We start from the raw sequence: 13,686 nt of genomic DNA, 5'->3' as shown, positions 1-13,686 counted from the left end.
GACACTGCACTGGGATTCTTAGCCCAGATTGTTTTTCGTCTGAGATTTGAACCCCATTTCACTCCAGCATGAAAGTTGAGTCAGGTTGGCAAATGCTGAAAGTGAAAGAAACATTGACAATGGTTCAGACCAGGGGAGCAAAAATGCTGATGGATTCACAAAATCGATACAAAAAAGCTGACAGTTCTTATTGCTTGCTGAAATCATTGATCCATGTACCATTTGTTTGCAGGCATTCGTCCTCCCATTTTAAATGGCCCAATGCACCCGCGCCCCTTAGTGGCGCTGTTGGATGGCCGGGATTGCACTGTGGAGATGCCAGTCCTGAAAGATGTTGCAACAGTGGCATTCTGTGATGCACAGTCTACTCAGGAGATACACGAAAAGGTATGAACAATCTGATTTGCCAGTGCTTTGTGGAGGGTTTAAACTCGAGGCAGTGCTGTAGTAATCGGGTGGTAATACAAGTGAGGATGCCAAGGTGCAAAGCAGCAGATAGAACTAGAGTTGAAAAAAACTAGAGTAGAAAACAGTAAAAACCATGGAATAGAATTCCTGCAGTGCAGAAGGAGACAATTCGGCCCATCGAGTCCGCACCAACCCTCTGAAAGAGCACTATACCTAGGCTCACTCTCCTGTCCTATCCCCGCAACCCCACCCAACCTGCACATTTTTGGACTGTGCAAGGAAACCCACGTAGTCACTGGGAGAACGTGCAAACTCCACACAGCTACCCAAGGCCTGAATTGAGCCCAGGTCCCTGGCATTGTGAGGTAACAGTGCTAACCACTGTGCCACCATGCCGCCTAAGGTATTAGGTAGGTTCTGAACATGAGGGAAAGTAAATATGCCTAAGTTAGGGTTACAGTGCACGTATGTGAATACATAGAACATACAGTGCAGAAGGAGGCCGTTCGGCCCATCGAGTCTGCACCGACCCACTTAAGCCCTCACTTCCACTCTATCCCTGTAACTCAATAACACCACATAACCTTTTTTGGTCACTAAGGGCAGTTTATCATGGCCAATCCACCTAACCAGCACATCTTTGGACTGTGGGAGGAAACCGGAGCACCCGGAGGAAACCCATGCAGACACTGGGAGAACGGACAGACTCCGCACAGACAGTTACCCAGCAGGGAATCGAACCTGGGACCTTGGCGCTGTGAAGCACAGTGCTAATCACTTGTGCTACCATGCTCCCTAATAAGTAAGATTGAGTTGTCGGGCTAGATAACCACATTGAAATATGCTAAACGTTGTTTGGTAGTTATTGCTGAAAAATACATTTTGTTGAAGATTTTCATCTTGCATTCAGCCAAATGTCAAGGGAAGCAGGTTTATGCTGTGTTAGAAGAGAGTGCTGATTGGTTGGCAAGTGTACTCTGGTAGAGGTATCACCATGGAGAATGCACCAGTTAATGGTGACAGTTAACTGCCAAGCATTGTTTGAAAACTTAAACTAGGCAGCTTGACTCTGGTCAAAGCATTGCCCTGAAGATTGAACCAGCGAATGGTTATCACTTGTTTTGCTTAGTTGAAACAGGTGTAATGTGTACATGGGTTCTTTCTGTCTGCAAAGAACAGGACCCTGTATATTAATAAATAGTTCCAGTACACGCAAATGCTGCACACCGAGCCTGAATGATAATCTTAAATTTGTTGTCAGCATAACTTTTAGCATATTGAGGATTATTTGAATGACATCTAATGTTGGATGTTTTGAGTTTTGCAAGCATGGCCTTGTTGGGCATGGTCCACACCTTGCCAGTTGCGAGCATGCTGCTTGATATGATCTGCCAGTCTTTGGGATGTGCGCTGTACATACCTAGCATTGCACTGGTAATGAAATGGTTAAGTGATGACCTTGCGCTGGTTCATTCTTCAGGACAATGCCATGACCAATCGTCAAGTTTCCTAGTTTAAATGTACAAACAATGCTTGACAGTTAACTGTCAGCCACCATTAATTGGTGCATTCTCCATCAGAACATCTATACCAATCATGGTCCACTTGCCAACCAAGCAGCACTCTCTTCTCATACAGTACAAATTATTGTTCCTTTACATTTGATACTCTTAATCTTGTCCTGATGAGTGCAAGCCGAAAACCTTCAACAAAATGCATTTTTCAGCATTACTCAAATGGTATTGTGACAATTGCTGAGACCTGGCTCAAAGAATGGCAGGACAGGGTATTAAATATTTGTGGATGCGAGGTGTTCAGGAAAGATGGGAAAGGAAGGAAAGGAGAAGGCATGGCAGTGTTGATTAATGAGAAGGGTTGCAATGCTGGAGAGAGAAAAGATGCCCCAGTGGTGTCAAAGGCAGAATCTATTTGGCTAAAGCTAAGGAACAAAAAAGCCATAATAACATTGCCCGCTGTGGTCTATAGCCTATCAACTAGTGGGAAAGATGTAGTGGTACACATTTGCAAGGAAATTGTGGAGAAATGCAAGAATTTTAGAACAGTTATAATGGAGGACTTTATTTATCTGACGTGGGCAGATATAGTATTGTAAATGGCAGAGAGGCACAAGAGTTGCTTGTGTATATTCAGGATAATTTTCTTAACGCATCATGTTTTCAGTCCAACAAGAAAGGAGGTATTGTTAGACTTGGTTCTTGGGGATGAGTGAATCAAGTGTCAAGAGGGGAACATTTAGGTAACAGTGATCATTGTACTGCAAGGTTTAAATTGGTGATAGAAAACAGACAAGGAACAAGCCAGAGTAATAATTAACTAGGGGAAAGCCAGCTTCAATGGGGTAAGAATGGACCTGGCCTGGATAAATTGGAATCAAATATTAGCACAAAAAAGTATAACTGAAAATTGGGCTGCCTTAGAGGACCTGATAGGCACAAGCAACGAGAAGGTTGGGGGGGGGGGTGGTGGTGGGAAAATATTCGGGCAGCTGCTGGACAGAGCCCAGACTCCACTGGACGAGACCAGACAAAAATGGGAGGACAAACTGGGGACAGAGGTAGGATGGGGACTCTGGCATGAAGCACTGAGCAGGGTGAACTCCACCTCCTCCTGCGCAAGGCTAAGCCTAATGCAGCTCAAAGTGGTGCACAGAGCGCACCTGACCAGAACCCGAATGAGCAGATTCTTCCCGGAGGTGGAGGACAAATGTGAGCGGTGCCAGTGCGGCCTGGCCAACCACACCCACATGTTTTGGGCTTGCCCCAAGCTTGCTGGGTTCTGGACAGCCTTCTCCAAGGCAATGTCCAAGGTTGTGGGGGTGAGGGTGAAGCCATGCCCAATAGTGGCAATCTTTGGGGTATCGGAGCAGCCAGAGTAGGGGAAGGGGACCAACGCCCTAGCTTTTGCTTCCCTAATCGCACGCCGGAGAATCCTGCTCGGCTGGCGATCGGCAGCACCACCCAAAGCTGCAGACTGGCTCGCTGACCTCTCAGAATTCCTCCACCTGGAGAAGATTAAGTACGCCACCCGAGGGTCAGAGTAAGGCTTCCTGGATACTTGGGGGCAATTTGTCTGTCTGCTCCAAACCCTGGGGGGTGGGGGGAGAGAAAGAGGGTCCTAAACCTCTCTGTACAATAAAGGAAATTAGCGTGGGCAAGACAACTGTTTATAAATATGGGAAATGCCAATAAAAAGATTTTAAAAAGAAAAGAAAATTGGGCTGCCTTTAAAGATGAGATACGTTATACACAGTCAAGATATATTCCCACAAAACGGAATGGTAGGGCAAACGTTTCCAAACTCGCTGGATGACAAAAGAGATGGAGATTAAGGTGAAGCAGAAAAAGCGTGCTTATGACAAATTAGGTGGATAATACAATTGAGAACCAGGCCGAATATAGAATAGGTGGCATAGTGGTTAGCACTGCTGCATCACAGCAACAGGGACCCGGGTTCAATTCCGGCCTTGGGTGACTGTCTATGTGGCGTTTACATATTCTCCTCTTGTATGCATGGGTTTCCTCCCACTGTCCAAAGATGTACAGGTTAGGTGGATTGGCCATGGTAAATTGTCCCTTCGTGCTCAAAGGTTAGATGGATTTACGGGGGAGTGGGCCCAGGTAGGGTGCTCTTTCAGAGAGTCGGTGCAGACTCGATGGGTCGAATGGCCATCTCCTGCACTGTAGGGATTCTATGATTCTAAGGTTTAGAGAAATTGAAAAAGGAAATGAGAAGCAGAGAGGAGTATGAGAAAATGCTGGCAGCAAACATAAAAGGGAACTAAAAAGTCTTCCATAGACATATAGATAATAAGAGGAGGAGTGGGCTAATTAGGGATCACAGAGGAGAATTATGCATGCAGACAGGGAGCATGGCTTGAGGTGCTAAATAAATAATTTGCAACTATCTTTACCAAGGAAGAATATGCTCCCCAGGGCATGGTGAAAGAGGAAGTAGTTCAGACACTTGAGCGTTTTTGAACTAATGAGGAGGTGTTGAATAGGCTGTTTGTACTTCCAGATGCATCCCAGTACACTGCCAAGACTGCGAGAATGGAAATTGTGGACGCATTGGTCATATTTGTCCAATATTCCTCAGACTTGTGGGTGGTGCCCGAGGACTGGAGGATATAAGAAACATTACACCCTTGTTCAAAAAAGGGTGTAATGATGAGTCCAGCAACTAGAAGCCAGTCACTGGGCAAATGCAGGTTTACTAATGAAAGTCAGCACAGATTTTGTTAAAGGGCAAATCATGTTTAGCGAACTTGAGTTTTTTGATGCGGTAGCAGAGAGGGTTGATGAGGATAATACTGTTGCTGTGGTGTACATGGACTTCCAGGGGGGCATTTGGTAAAGTGCCTCGCAGCAGACTTGTGAGCAAGGCTATGGTTATGGAATAAAAGGGATAGCAGCAACATAAATACAAACTTAGTTGAGTGACAGAAAATGAAGAGTAGTCGTGAATGCTTTTTTTCCAGACAGGACAACAGTTTACAGTGGCGTTCCCCAGGGATTGGTGTTGGGTCCTCTGCTGTTCCTGATGTACATAAATGACTTGGCTAGACTCTGGTTTACAGGGCATAATTTCAAAATTTGGGGACAACTTAAAACTTGTGTACTGTAAGGAGGATAGTGTGGAACGTCAAAAGGACCTACAGGTTGGTGGAATGGGCAGGTGAAATTTAATGCAAAGAATTGTGAAATGATTCATTTTGAAGAAAGAGCACCAAATTAAAAGAAAATGGTAGAATTCTAAAGTTGGGCTGGGGGGATTGGCTTTGTCGAACTTGCTTCATTATTATTGGAAGGCGAATGTGGACATGGTGCGGTGGTGATGGGAAGGAGAAGGGGTAGAGTGGGTGAGGATGGAGGAGGAATCTTGTAAGGGGTCTAATTTGAGGGCTATGGTGACGGCAGCGTTACCAATGGCTCTGAGTAGGTATTCAGGGAGCCCAGTGGTGCAGTCCACGGTGAAGATATGGAATCAATTGAGGAGGCATTTTAGGGTGGAAGGGATGTTGGTGCTAATGCCGTTATGCGAGAATTGTGGGTTTGCGCAGTGGGGGGGAGGGGGGGGGGGAGAATGGATAGTGTATATAGGTGGTGGAGGGAAATGGGCTGGTCAAGGTGAGGGATTTGTACTTGGAGGAAGGGTTCGCCAGTCTGGAGGAGCTAAGGGGGAGGGTAGAGCTGCCAAGGAGGAGTGTGTTCAGATATCTGCAGGTTAGGGACGTTGCACGAAAGGTCTGGAGGAGATTCCCTAGGTTGCTGAGATACACCGTACTGGAGCTTCCGGATGTGAAAGGGGAAGGAAGAATTAGGGATATGTATAAGTGGCTGGGGGAGCAGGGAGGCGAGCGGGTGGTGAAGATCAAGGAGAAATAGGAAGCGGATTGGGACGGGCGATCAATTGTGGAGTATGGAGTGCGGTGCTACGTAGGGAAAACGGTACCTCCTCTTATGCAAGGATGAGCCTGATACAGTTTAAGGTGGTGCACAGGGTGCATATGACTCGAGTGAGAATGAGTGGGTTCTTTCAGGGGGTAGCAGATGAGTGTGAGAGGTGTGGGCGGGGGCCAACGAATCACGTGCATATGTTTGATGTTGCGGAAAATTGGGAACATTCTGGCGGGAGTGTTTGTGGTCTTAGCCAGGATAATGGACGAGGAGGAGGATCTGGACCCTTTGGTGGAGATATTTGGGGTTTCAGAGAAGCCGGAGTTCATGGAGAGGAGGAAGGCTGATGTCTTGGCCTTCTCCTCTCTGATTGCATGGCGACGAATTTTGCTGGAGTGGCAGTTGGCATTGCCACCAGGGGTAGCAGCATGGTTGGGTGACCTGTACGACTTCCTGCGGTTAGAGAAGATAAAGTATGAGTTAAGGGGCTCAGCAGCGGGGCTTGAGAAAAGGTGACTGTGTTTGAGGAGCTGTTTGTCGTGGGAGTGGGTGGGGAGGGTGAAAAAGGGGAGAAATCTGTATAGTTGATGGGAAGTATGTTTCCCGGGGTGTTTATTTGCAGTAACCTGTTTTGATGCATGTTTCAATCGCTGGCTTTAAAAGCAGACCAAGACATGCCAGCAGCACGGTTTGATTCCCGTACCAGCCTCCCCGAACAGGCGGCGGCGGAATGTGGCGACTAGGGGCTTTTCACAGTAACTTCACTTGAAGCCTACTTGTGACCATAAGCGATTTTCATTTTCCATTTTCATTGTAATAAAAAACATTTTAAAAAAAATTTCTAAAGTTGGCGCGAGGTCCGAGACCTGGGGATATGTGTGTATAAATCATTGACGGTGGCAAGACAGTGGCTAATAAAGCGTATGGCATTCTGGGCTTTATCAATAGGGGCACAGAGTGCAAAAACAAGGAAGTTGTGTTGACCTTGTACAAAACATTGGTTTGGCCTCAACTGGAACATTGTGCCTACTTTTGGGCACCACACTTCGGCAAGGAAGCGAAGGCAATAGAGGGGGTGCAGAAAAGATTCACCAGAATAGTTCCAGGGATGAGGAGCTTCAGTTACCTAGGTATATAATCGCAGAATCCTTTCACTGCAGAAGGAAGCCATTCGGTCCATCGAGTCTGCACGGCCCTTGGAAAGAGGATCTACTTAAGCCCATGCCTCCATCCAATCCCAATAATCCCACCTAAACTTTTGGACACCAAGGGACAATTTAGCATTGTCAATCCACCTAACCACATCTTTGGACTGTGGGAGGAAACTGGGACACCCAGAGGAAACCCACGCAGACACGGGGAGAAAGTGCAAACTCCACTCAGACAGTCACCCAAGGCCAGAATTGAACCTGGGTCCCTGGAGCTATGAGGCAGCAGTGCTAACCACTGTGCCACCGTTGGGACTTGAGAAGAGAATGTTGAGAGCAGATTTGATAGAGGTATTCAAAATCATGAGGGGTCTGGACTGATTCGAGGAGTAACTGTTCCCATTGGTGGAAGGATTGTGAAGCGGGGGCACAGATGCAAGATAATTAATAAAAGAAACAACGGTGAGGGGATGAAAAACATCTTCACTCAGCGAGTGATTGGGTTCTGGAATGCTCTGCCTGAGAGTGCGGTGGAGGTGGGATCAATTGAGGCTTTCATAATGAATTTGGACCATTATCGTAAAGGGAATATTTGCAGGGAAAAGATGGGGGAGTGACACGAGGTAAATTGTGCCTTCAGAGGACCAGAACAGCCATGATGGGTTGAATGGCTGCTGGCATTTGCCGTGGGTGGTTTCACTTCCTGTTAATCTGCCGTTGAACCTGCCTGTTTGAAGTGAATGAACTGTCTAGATGAATGTCACAGGTGTATAAAATAAATATTGCATAACGTAGCAGCACAGCTGCAGATGTTCACTGGTAATTAAGATAATGTGGATGAGGTCTGGAATGTAGGATGACTCTGGATTTGGTGGCATAACATGCTTTTATATGCATTCCTCGCGGATGATTTCCTGGATTTTTAAAAAGTGGTGTGGTGGCATATTTAATTGTTATATAATTGCAATTACAATACTGCTGATTATTTATTTTCCATACCACTGCACTGGGAAGTTGTAGATGCCTTCTTCCAGAAGAGGAAAAATCCCCTGGTGAGTCACAACCCTGTGTGATGTTGCTTGTTTCCAAACAGCCATCACATAAGTTGTTTTGGTGTGAAGGCTTGGGAGCAAGGTCCCCATCGTCTTATCTGTTGGTGCTACATGGCCCAGTAGACTGATGTGAAAGAATTAAATTGAATTGTATTCCCTGGTCTGTTATGTTAGCTGGTCCCAACCAAAACTTAGTGGTGTGGGGAGGGGCTTTTGTGCTTGTAACTTGCTATTGGTAGTGCCTGCTGCTAAGTATGATGTGTGACTATCAGATGAGGGCAGGATTAGTTTGGTTATGATGTCTTCTTTGGTTACATCTCTGCTGATACTTACTGTCCAAGTTTGCCCATGGTCAAAAGTTGGGCAATCAACATCTGCCTAGGATCCATTTTTGCCCGCGCTGACCCACCTCCGTGGCCCGCACCTTTCGCTTACCTTTAATGTGACATCGAAGTTTGCTTGGTCTTCACAATCGCACTTTGCTTTGTCATTCAGTGTTACATTTCTGCTAAGGACTTCAGATATACGTTCTCACTGTAGCGGTTGAAAAAAATCAGGACATTTGTCCTCTACCCCACCACGCTTAGTCTTCAAATGCCTTTGAAGTTTTGAAGGTTTTAATCTATCATTTGCCAGTACTTCCCTGCATGTAGGAACGTAGGAATTATGAGCAGAAGTAGGCAATTCAGCCCTTCGAGCCTGCTCTGCCATTCAATCAGATCATGGCTAATCTCTCCCTGGCCTCAAAGCCACCTTCCTACCTGTTCCCCATATCCCTTTAACCAGTTTTTTAAAATCAGAAATATATCTATCTCTCTCTTGAAACTATTTCATGATTCGGACTCCACTGCACTATGGGGCAGCGAATTCCAAAAATTCACCACAATCTGCGAGAAGTAGTGCGTCCTCATCTCAGTTTTAAATCTACTGCCTCTCAATCTATATCTGTGAACGTGCATAGGCTTTGCATCCTGATTTGCATTTGCACAATTTCTACACCCATACCTCAAGAAAACTTCATTATACTGCTGTGTTTCTGACTTCATCTTCTCGTGGGTTGTCCATCAGAGGCCCTGGAGTTCACACCAGCACTGCTGGCATCTACAAAATGGAGGAATCACTCTTGCGCCCAGAGCACGTGATGTCAGTGTATGGGGCATGTGACCCGCTGCCTGCCGCTGGTTCTGTAGAGAAGTCTCCATCAATTTTCAAAAAGAATCTGCTCTTGGGTCAGTGCTTTGAAGTCAGGAGGAGGCTGTCTGCCTCGTTGGGTTCTGGGCCTTTGCACTGTTGAGGGGACACGCATACGCGGGATGGCTGGCATACTGAAAGCTGGTTGAGGCCTTCATTTTTAAAATCTGGTCTTGGCCATTGGGAGAGCTTCTCGCGATTGGGAGCCCCGCAACCTTCCCCATCACCTGCCCGCTACTCACCTGTGGGTCGCGACCCTGAGCTTGAAAATGACTGAACTAGATTGGTTCCAGTCAGCCCAAAACTTGACATTTGTAAAGGAGCAGAGGGGAAAAAAAGTTTTGTTTTGAAATTCATTTAAGAGAAAGATACTGGAGAAATTGATGAACAAAGGAACAAAACAAAAGCAATGGGAAACGTGTCACAATTTCAGTACAGGACTTGAGGGTAGAGGGAGTGGGTGATGTTGATGAGACTTAAAAAGAATAATGCTTCACCGTTTGCCATATAATTTTGCAAATTGGTAAGGAGCAGTAGCAATACCAATCACTGACATTGTGATTGTTTTGCCAACTCAACAATTTGGCCACTTCAACGTCCATATTGGGAAACCTGTGAAATCATTCACAGCCTCAGGCCAAATTTTTTTCATGGGAGGTGTTAATGCTTGATTCTCTATCCTCATCCCATGAGTCCACAATTATCCCTTTCGTGGTGAGCATTGACTTCCTTCCAATAGTCACGGACTGTGCTCGAAGGGTTTGTCTTCCGTAAATAACGTTGAGAATATGGCTAAAACCTCTACTGAAATAATAAACCTTTGAAGGGTGCAATGAGCCCCTGCTTCTCGAGCTGGATCCGTGAGGTCGATTTTGGGGGTAACACTGAATGTCATCGTCTGGACGGCTCTCTGCGAGAGATAATTGATGCCCAGGTGCATTATTGAGGATAAGTAGGATCTTGAACAAGTTATTTTCCCTCCGATAAGTCCCTTTACATGCAGAAAGCACTTCTCAAACCAACATCAAAAATGGCTGCTGTAACACAGTAAGAAGTCTTACAACACCAGGTTAAAGTCCAACAGGTTTGTTTCAAACACGAGCTTTTGGAGCACGGCTCCTTCTTCAGGTGAACACAGACATTGCTGTTCTGCTTCAAAAAGACTGGCAGATGAGATTTATTTTTACCATTTAATGGCTCGAGGATTTTCTGACCTATCAATCAGCATTGGTTTACATTTAAAAACAGCCACATTGGCACAAAGTGTTAACCTGTCCTTTGAAGCCAGGAGCTGCCCTTTCTTCTTTGGATATGTGGGTCCTATTTGGCATTTTCTTCTGGAAGAGACCTGCTCTGCCTAGTACCCTCTCTGCGTCGCCTTGGGAAACTCTCCTGCAGCTGCATGGTAAGCTGATGCTGCTTCCCCCACGAACTTCAAATAATGCAGACCAAAACACTTTTTAAAGCGATCAAACCATCCTGTATTAACTGAAAATCCTCTGGAAGGCAATGGAGAAGCATCTTCTGCACCACCTTCATTGTCACTATTATCATCAGTAACACCAGCACTACCCTCTACTTCTTATGTGCTACTACAATTCAGGTGCCTTATTTCTTTTCTAATATTTTTATTCTTTTTCACTTTCTCCCAAATTTACACCCACCAACAATAAACAATAATCAGTAACAAATATGTCAATCCCCATATCAATAACAACGATCCCATCCTCCTACCGAACCCCAAACATTAGCCCGCATGTTCACACAAACAAATGACAAAAAGGAATCGGGAATCACCCACAGTTACCATTAACACATAGTCCCGTCTCCCCCCCCCCCCCCCCCCCCCCCCCCAAAATAATGTTCAATGTTATCCAGTTCTTGAAAGTGCATAATGAATAATGCACATGAATTGTAGAACCCCTCCATCTTTCCCCTCAGTCAAACTTAACCTTCTCAAGAGTCAAGAATTCCAACGGGTCCCCTCGCCACGCCAGGGCACAGGGTGGAGAGGCTGCTCTCCAACCCATCAGGATCCGCCTTTGGGTGATCAACGAGGCGAAGGCTACAACATCTGCCTCCGCACCCGTTTCCAACCCTGGCTGGTCCAACACCCTGAATATGGCCTCCCGGGGGCCCGGGTCCAGTTTCACGTGCACCACTTTAGAGATTACCCTAAAAACCTCCTAGTAATCCTCTAGCTTTGGACAGGACCAAAACATAACATTATTAGGGCCCCCCCCCCCCCCCCCAAACAACGTTCACGCACATCTTCTACTCCTTCAAAGAATCGCCTTGCCCTCGTGAGGTGTGCTCTGTATATCACCCTCAGCTGTATCAGCCCCAACCTCGCGCACGAGGTAGAGGCGTTCACTCTCCGGAGCACCTCACACCAGAAGCCCTCTTTCATATCCTCTCCCCACGCTTCCTCCCACATTGCTTTGATCCCTTCCAGTGGTGCCTTCTCCTCTTCCAAATTAGCTCCGTAAACCGCCGACACTACCCCCTTCCCCAGTCCTCCTGTCGTCAGCACCTGAGGTCGGCTCCACCGGAAGCTCTATCTCTTTTCTGGCAACATCTCGAACCTGCATGTATCTAAACATTTCCCCCTGCTCCAGCCCATACTTCACTTCCAGCTCCTTCAATCCTGCAAACCGACCCCTAAGAAACAAATCTTTTAGTGTCTTAATCCCCTTCTCCCATTTCCGAAAATTTCCATCCCACTTCCTTGGCTCAAATCTGTGGTTTCCCCGAATCGGCATTTCCCTTGACCCTGCCCCCAACCCAAAGTGTTGGCGAAACTTACTGGACTCCGAGTATTTCCCCCGGCGCTGTTGCTAGTGCTTGCAATCCCGACCCCCTGCACAAACTCTCCTCCATTCTGACCCACTTGGAATTAACCCCTTTGACCCAGCTCCGCAATTTCTCCACATTCGCCACCCAGTGATAATACATCAGGTTCTCTCTCTCTCTCTCTCTCCTCTCTCTCCTCTCTCTCCTCTCGTCTCTCTCTCTCCTCTCTCTCTCGTCTCTCTCTCTCTCTCTCCTCTCTCTCTCTCTCTCTCTCTCTCTCTTCCCCCCCCCCCACTGGAAAATAAATAGAAATCTTGGCACCACGTTCATTTTGACCACCTGTACGCGATCTGCCAGTGACAGAGGGAGACCACCCCACCTTGCCAGATCAGCTTTCGCTCTCCCCACCAAACTAGAAATGTCCCAGCGATTCCTTTTGATATTTCATCTTTTAATAAATGTCTAAAAAGACAGTTATTTTAATTGGGGAGGGGGCAGAATGAACGGATCCCATTTGCTCCTTCTAGCCCTGTCCGAGAGGTTTGGGATGAGCTGCAGATGGGAGGATATTGTTAAAAGTGTTGATGTTGTGCTGCCAGTGCTATCATATTTCCAATTCCAGGGTCAGTGATGGCCACGTGTATGCCCCCTATAAAGATGGTGGCTGCACATAATGTGGTCCATCGCAGGCGCACTGCACTTTTTAGACATTTATTAAAAGATGAAATATCAAAAGGAATGGCTGGGGGAAGAGAGAGGAAGCAGGAGACAGACCAGAAAGTAGCTGTGCCCGGACTGCCCACGTGTCCCCCTCAGGAAGTTTGAAGTTGCTTGAAATTTCGGACCAACTATTTGTACAGTTCAGGGGGATAGTCCACCTGGTTGCATTATAGTGGGCATGCATGTGCAGAATAAGATTCATTATTAATAGTTTGAAGACTGCTGAAAAGAACCTGGGCGAAATTCTCTGGCCCCACCGGCAGGGTCGGAGAATCGCCCGGGGCCGGAGTAAATCCCGCCCCCGCCGTGGCCGGAATTCTCCGCCACCCGGGAATTAGCGGTGGCGGGAATCACGCCCCGCCGATCGGCGAGGCCCCTGCGGCAATTCTCCGGCCTGCGATGGGCTGAAGTCCCGCCGCTGAGAGGCCTCTCCCGCCGCTGTGGTTTGAACCACCTCTGGTGGCGGCGGGATCGGCGGCGCGAGCGGGCCCCCGGGTGGGGGGGGGGGGAGCGGGGCGATCGGATCCCGGGGGGTGCCCCCACGGTGGCCAGGCCCGCGATCGGGGCCCACCGATCGGCGGGCGGGCCAGTGCCGTGGGACACACTTTTGCTTCCGCTGCTGCCATGGCCTCCACCATGGCGGAGGCGGAAGAGAATCCCCCAGCGCGCATGTGCCGGTGGTGACGTCAGCGGCAGCTGACGCACCGGTGCATGCGCGAACTGGCGAAGGCCTTTCGGCCAGCCCGGGCAGCGGGCGTCAAAGGCCGTTGTTGCCGGTTATGGCGTCAGTCAGCGTGGTGCCAACAGCTCCGGCGCAGGCTTGGCCCCTAAAGGTGTGGAGACTTCCGCACCTTTGGGGAGGCCCAACGCCGGAGTGGTTGGCGCCACTCCGCTACGCCGGGACCCCCCGCCCCGCCGGGTAGGAGAGAATCCTGTCCCCTTTCACCATTTGAGGCT

General features: G+C 47.7%; 1 protein-coding gene across 5 annotated transcripts in view; it reads left to right on the top strand.

Moving 5' to 3' along the window:
* Positions 1-13,686, top strand: part of LOC119965077 (C-terminal-binding protein 1-like) — a 135,968-nt gene that overhangs the window by 72,957 nt on the left and 49,325 nt on the right. For all 5 annotated transcript variants that reach the window (XM_038795346.1, XM_038795343.1, XM_038795344.1 and 2 more), the window contains one exon: positions 233-387. In XM_038795346.1, coding sequence (XP_038651274.1) covers positions 262-387 — 126 coding nt within the window. In that variant the 5' untranslated portion in view covers positions 233-261. The remainder of the gene's footprint in view (positions 1-232; positions 388-13,686) is intronic.

This window comes from Scyliorhinus canicula, chromosome 4 (genome assembly GCF_902713615.1).
Source record: "Scyliorhinus canicula chromosome 4, sScyCan1.1, whole genome shotgun sequence".
In the NCBI taxonomy this organism is placed as follows: domain Eukaryota; kingdom Metazoa; phylum Chordata; class Chondrichthyes; order Carcharhiniformes; family Scyliorhinidae; genus Scyliorhinus; species Scyliorhinus canicula.
The sequence above is the reverse complement of the archived record's forward strand: the minus strand, read 5'-3'. Positions and strand labels throughout refer to the sequence as shown.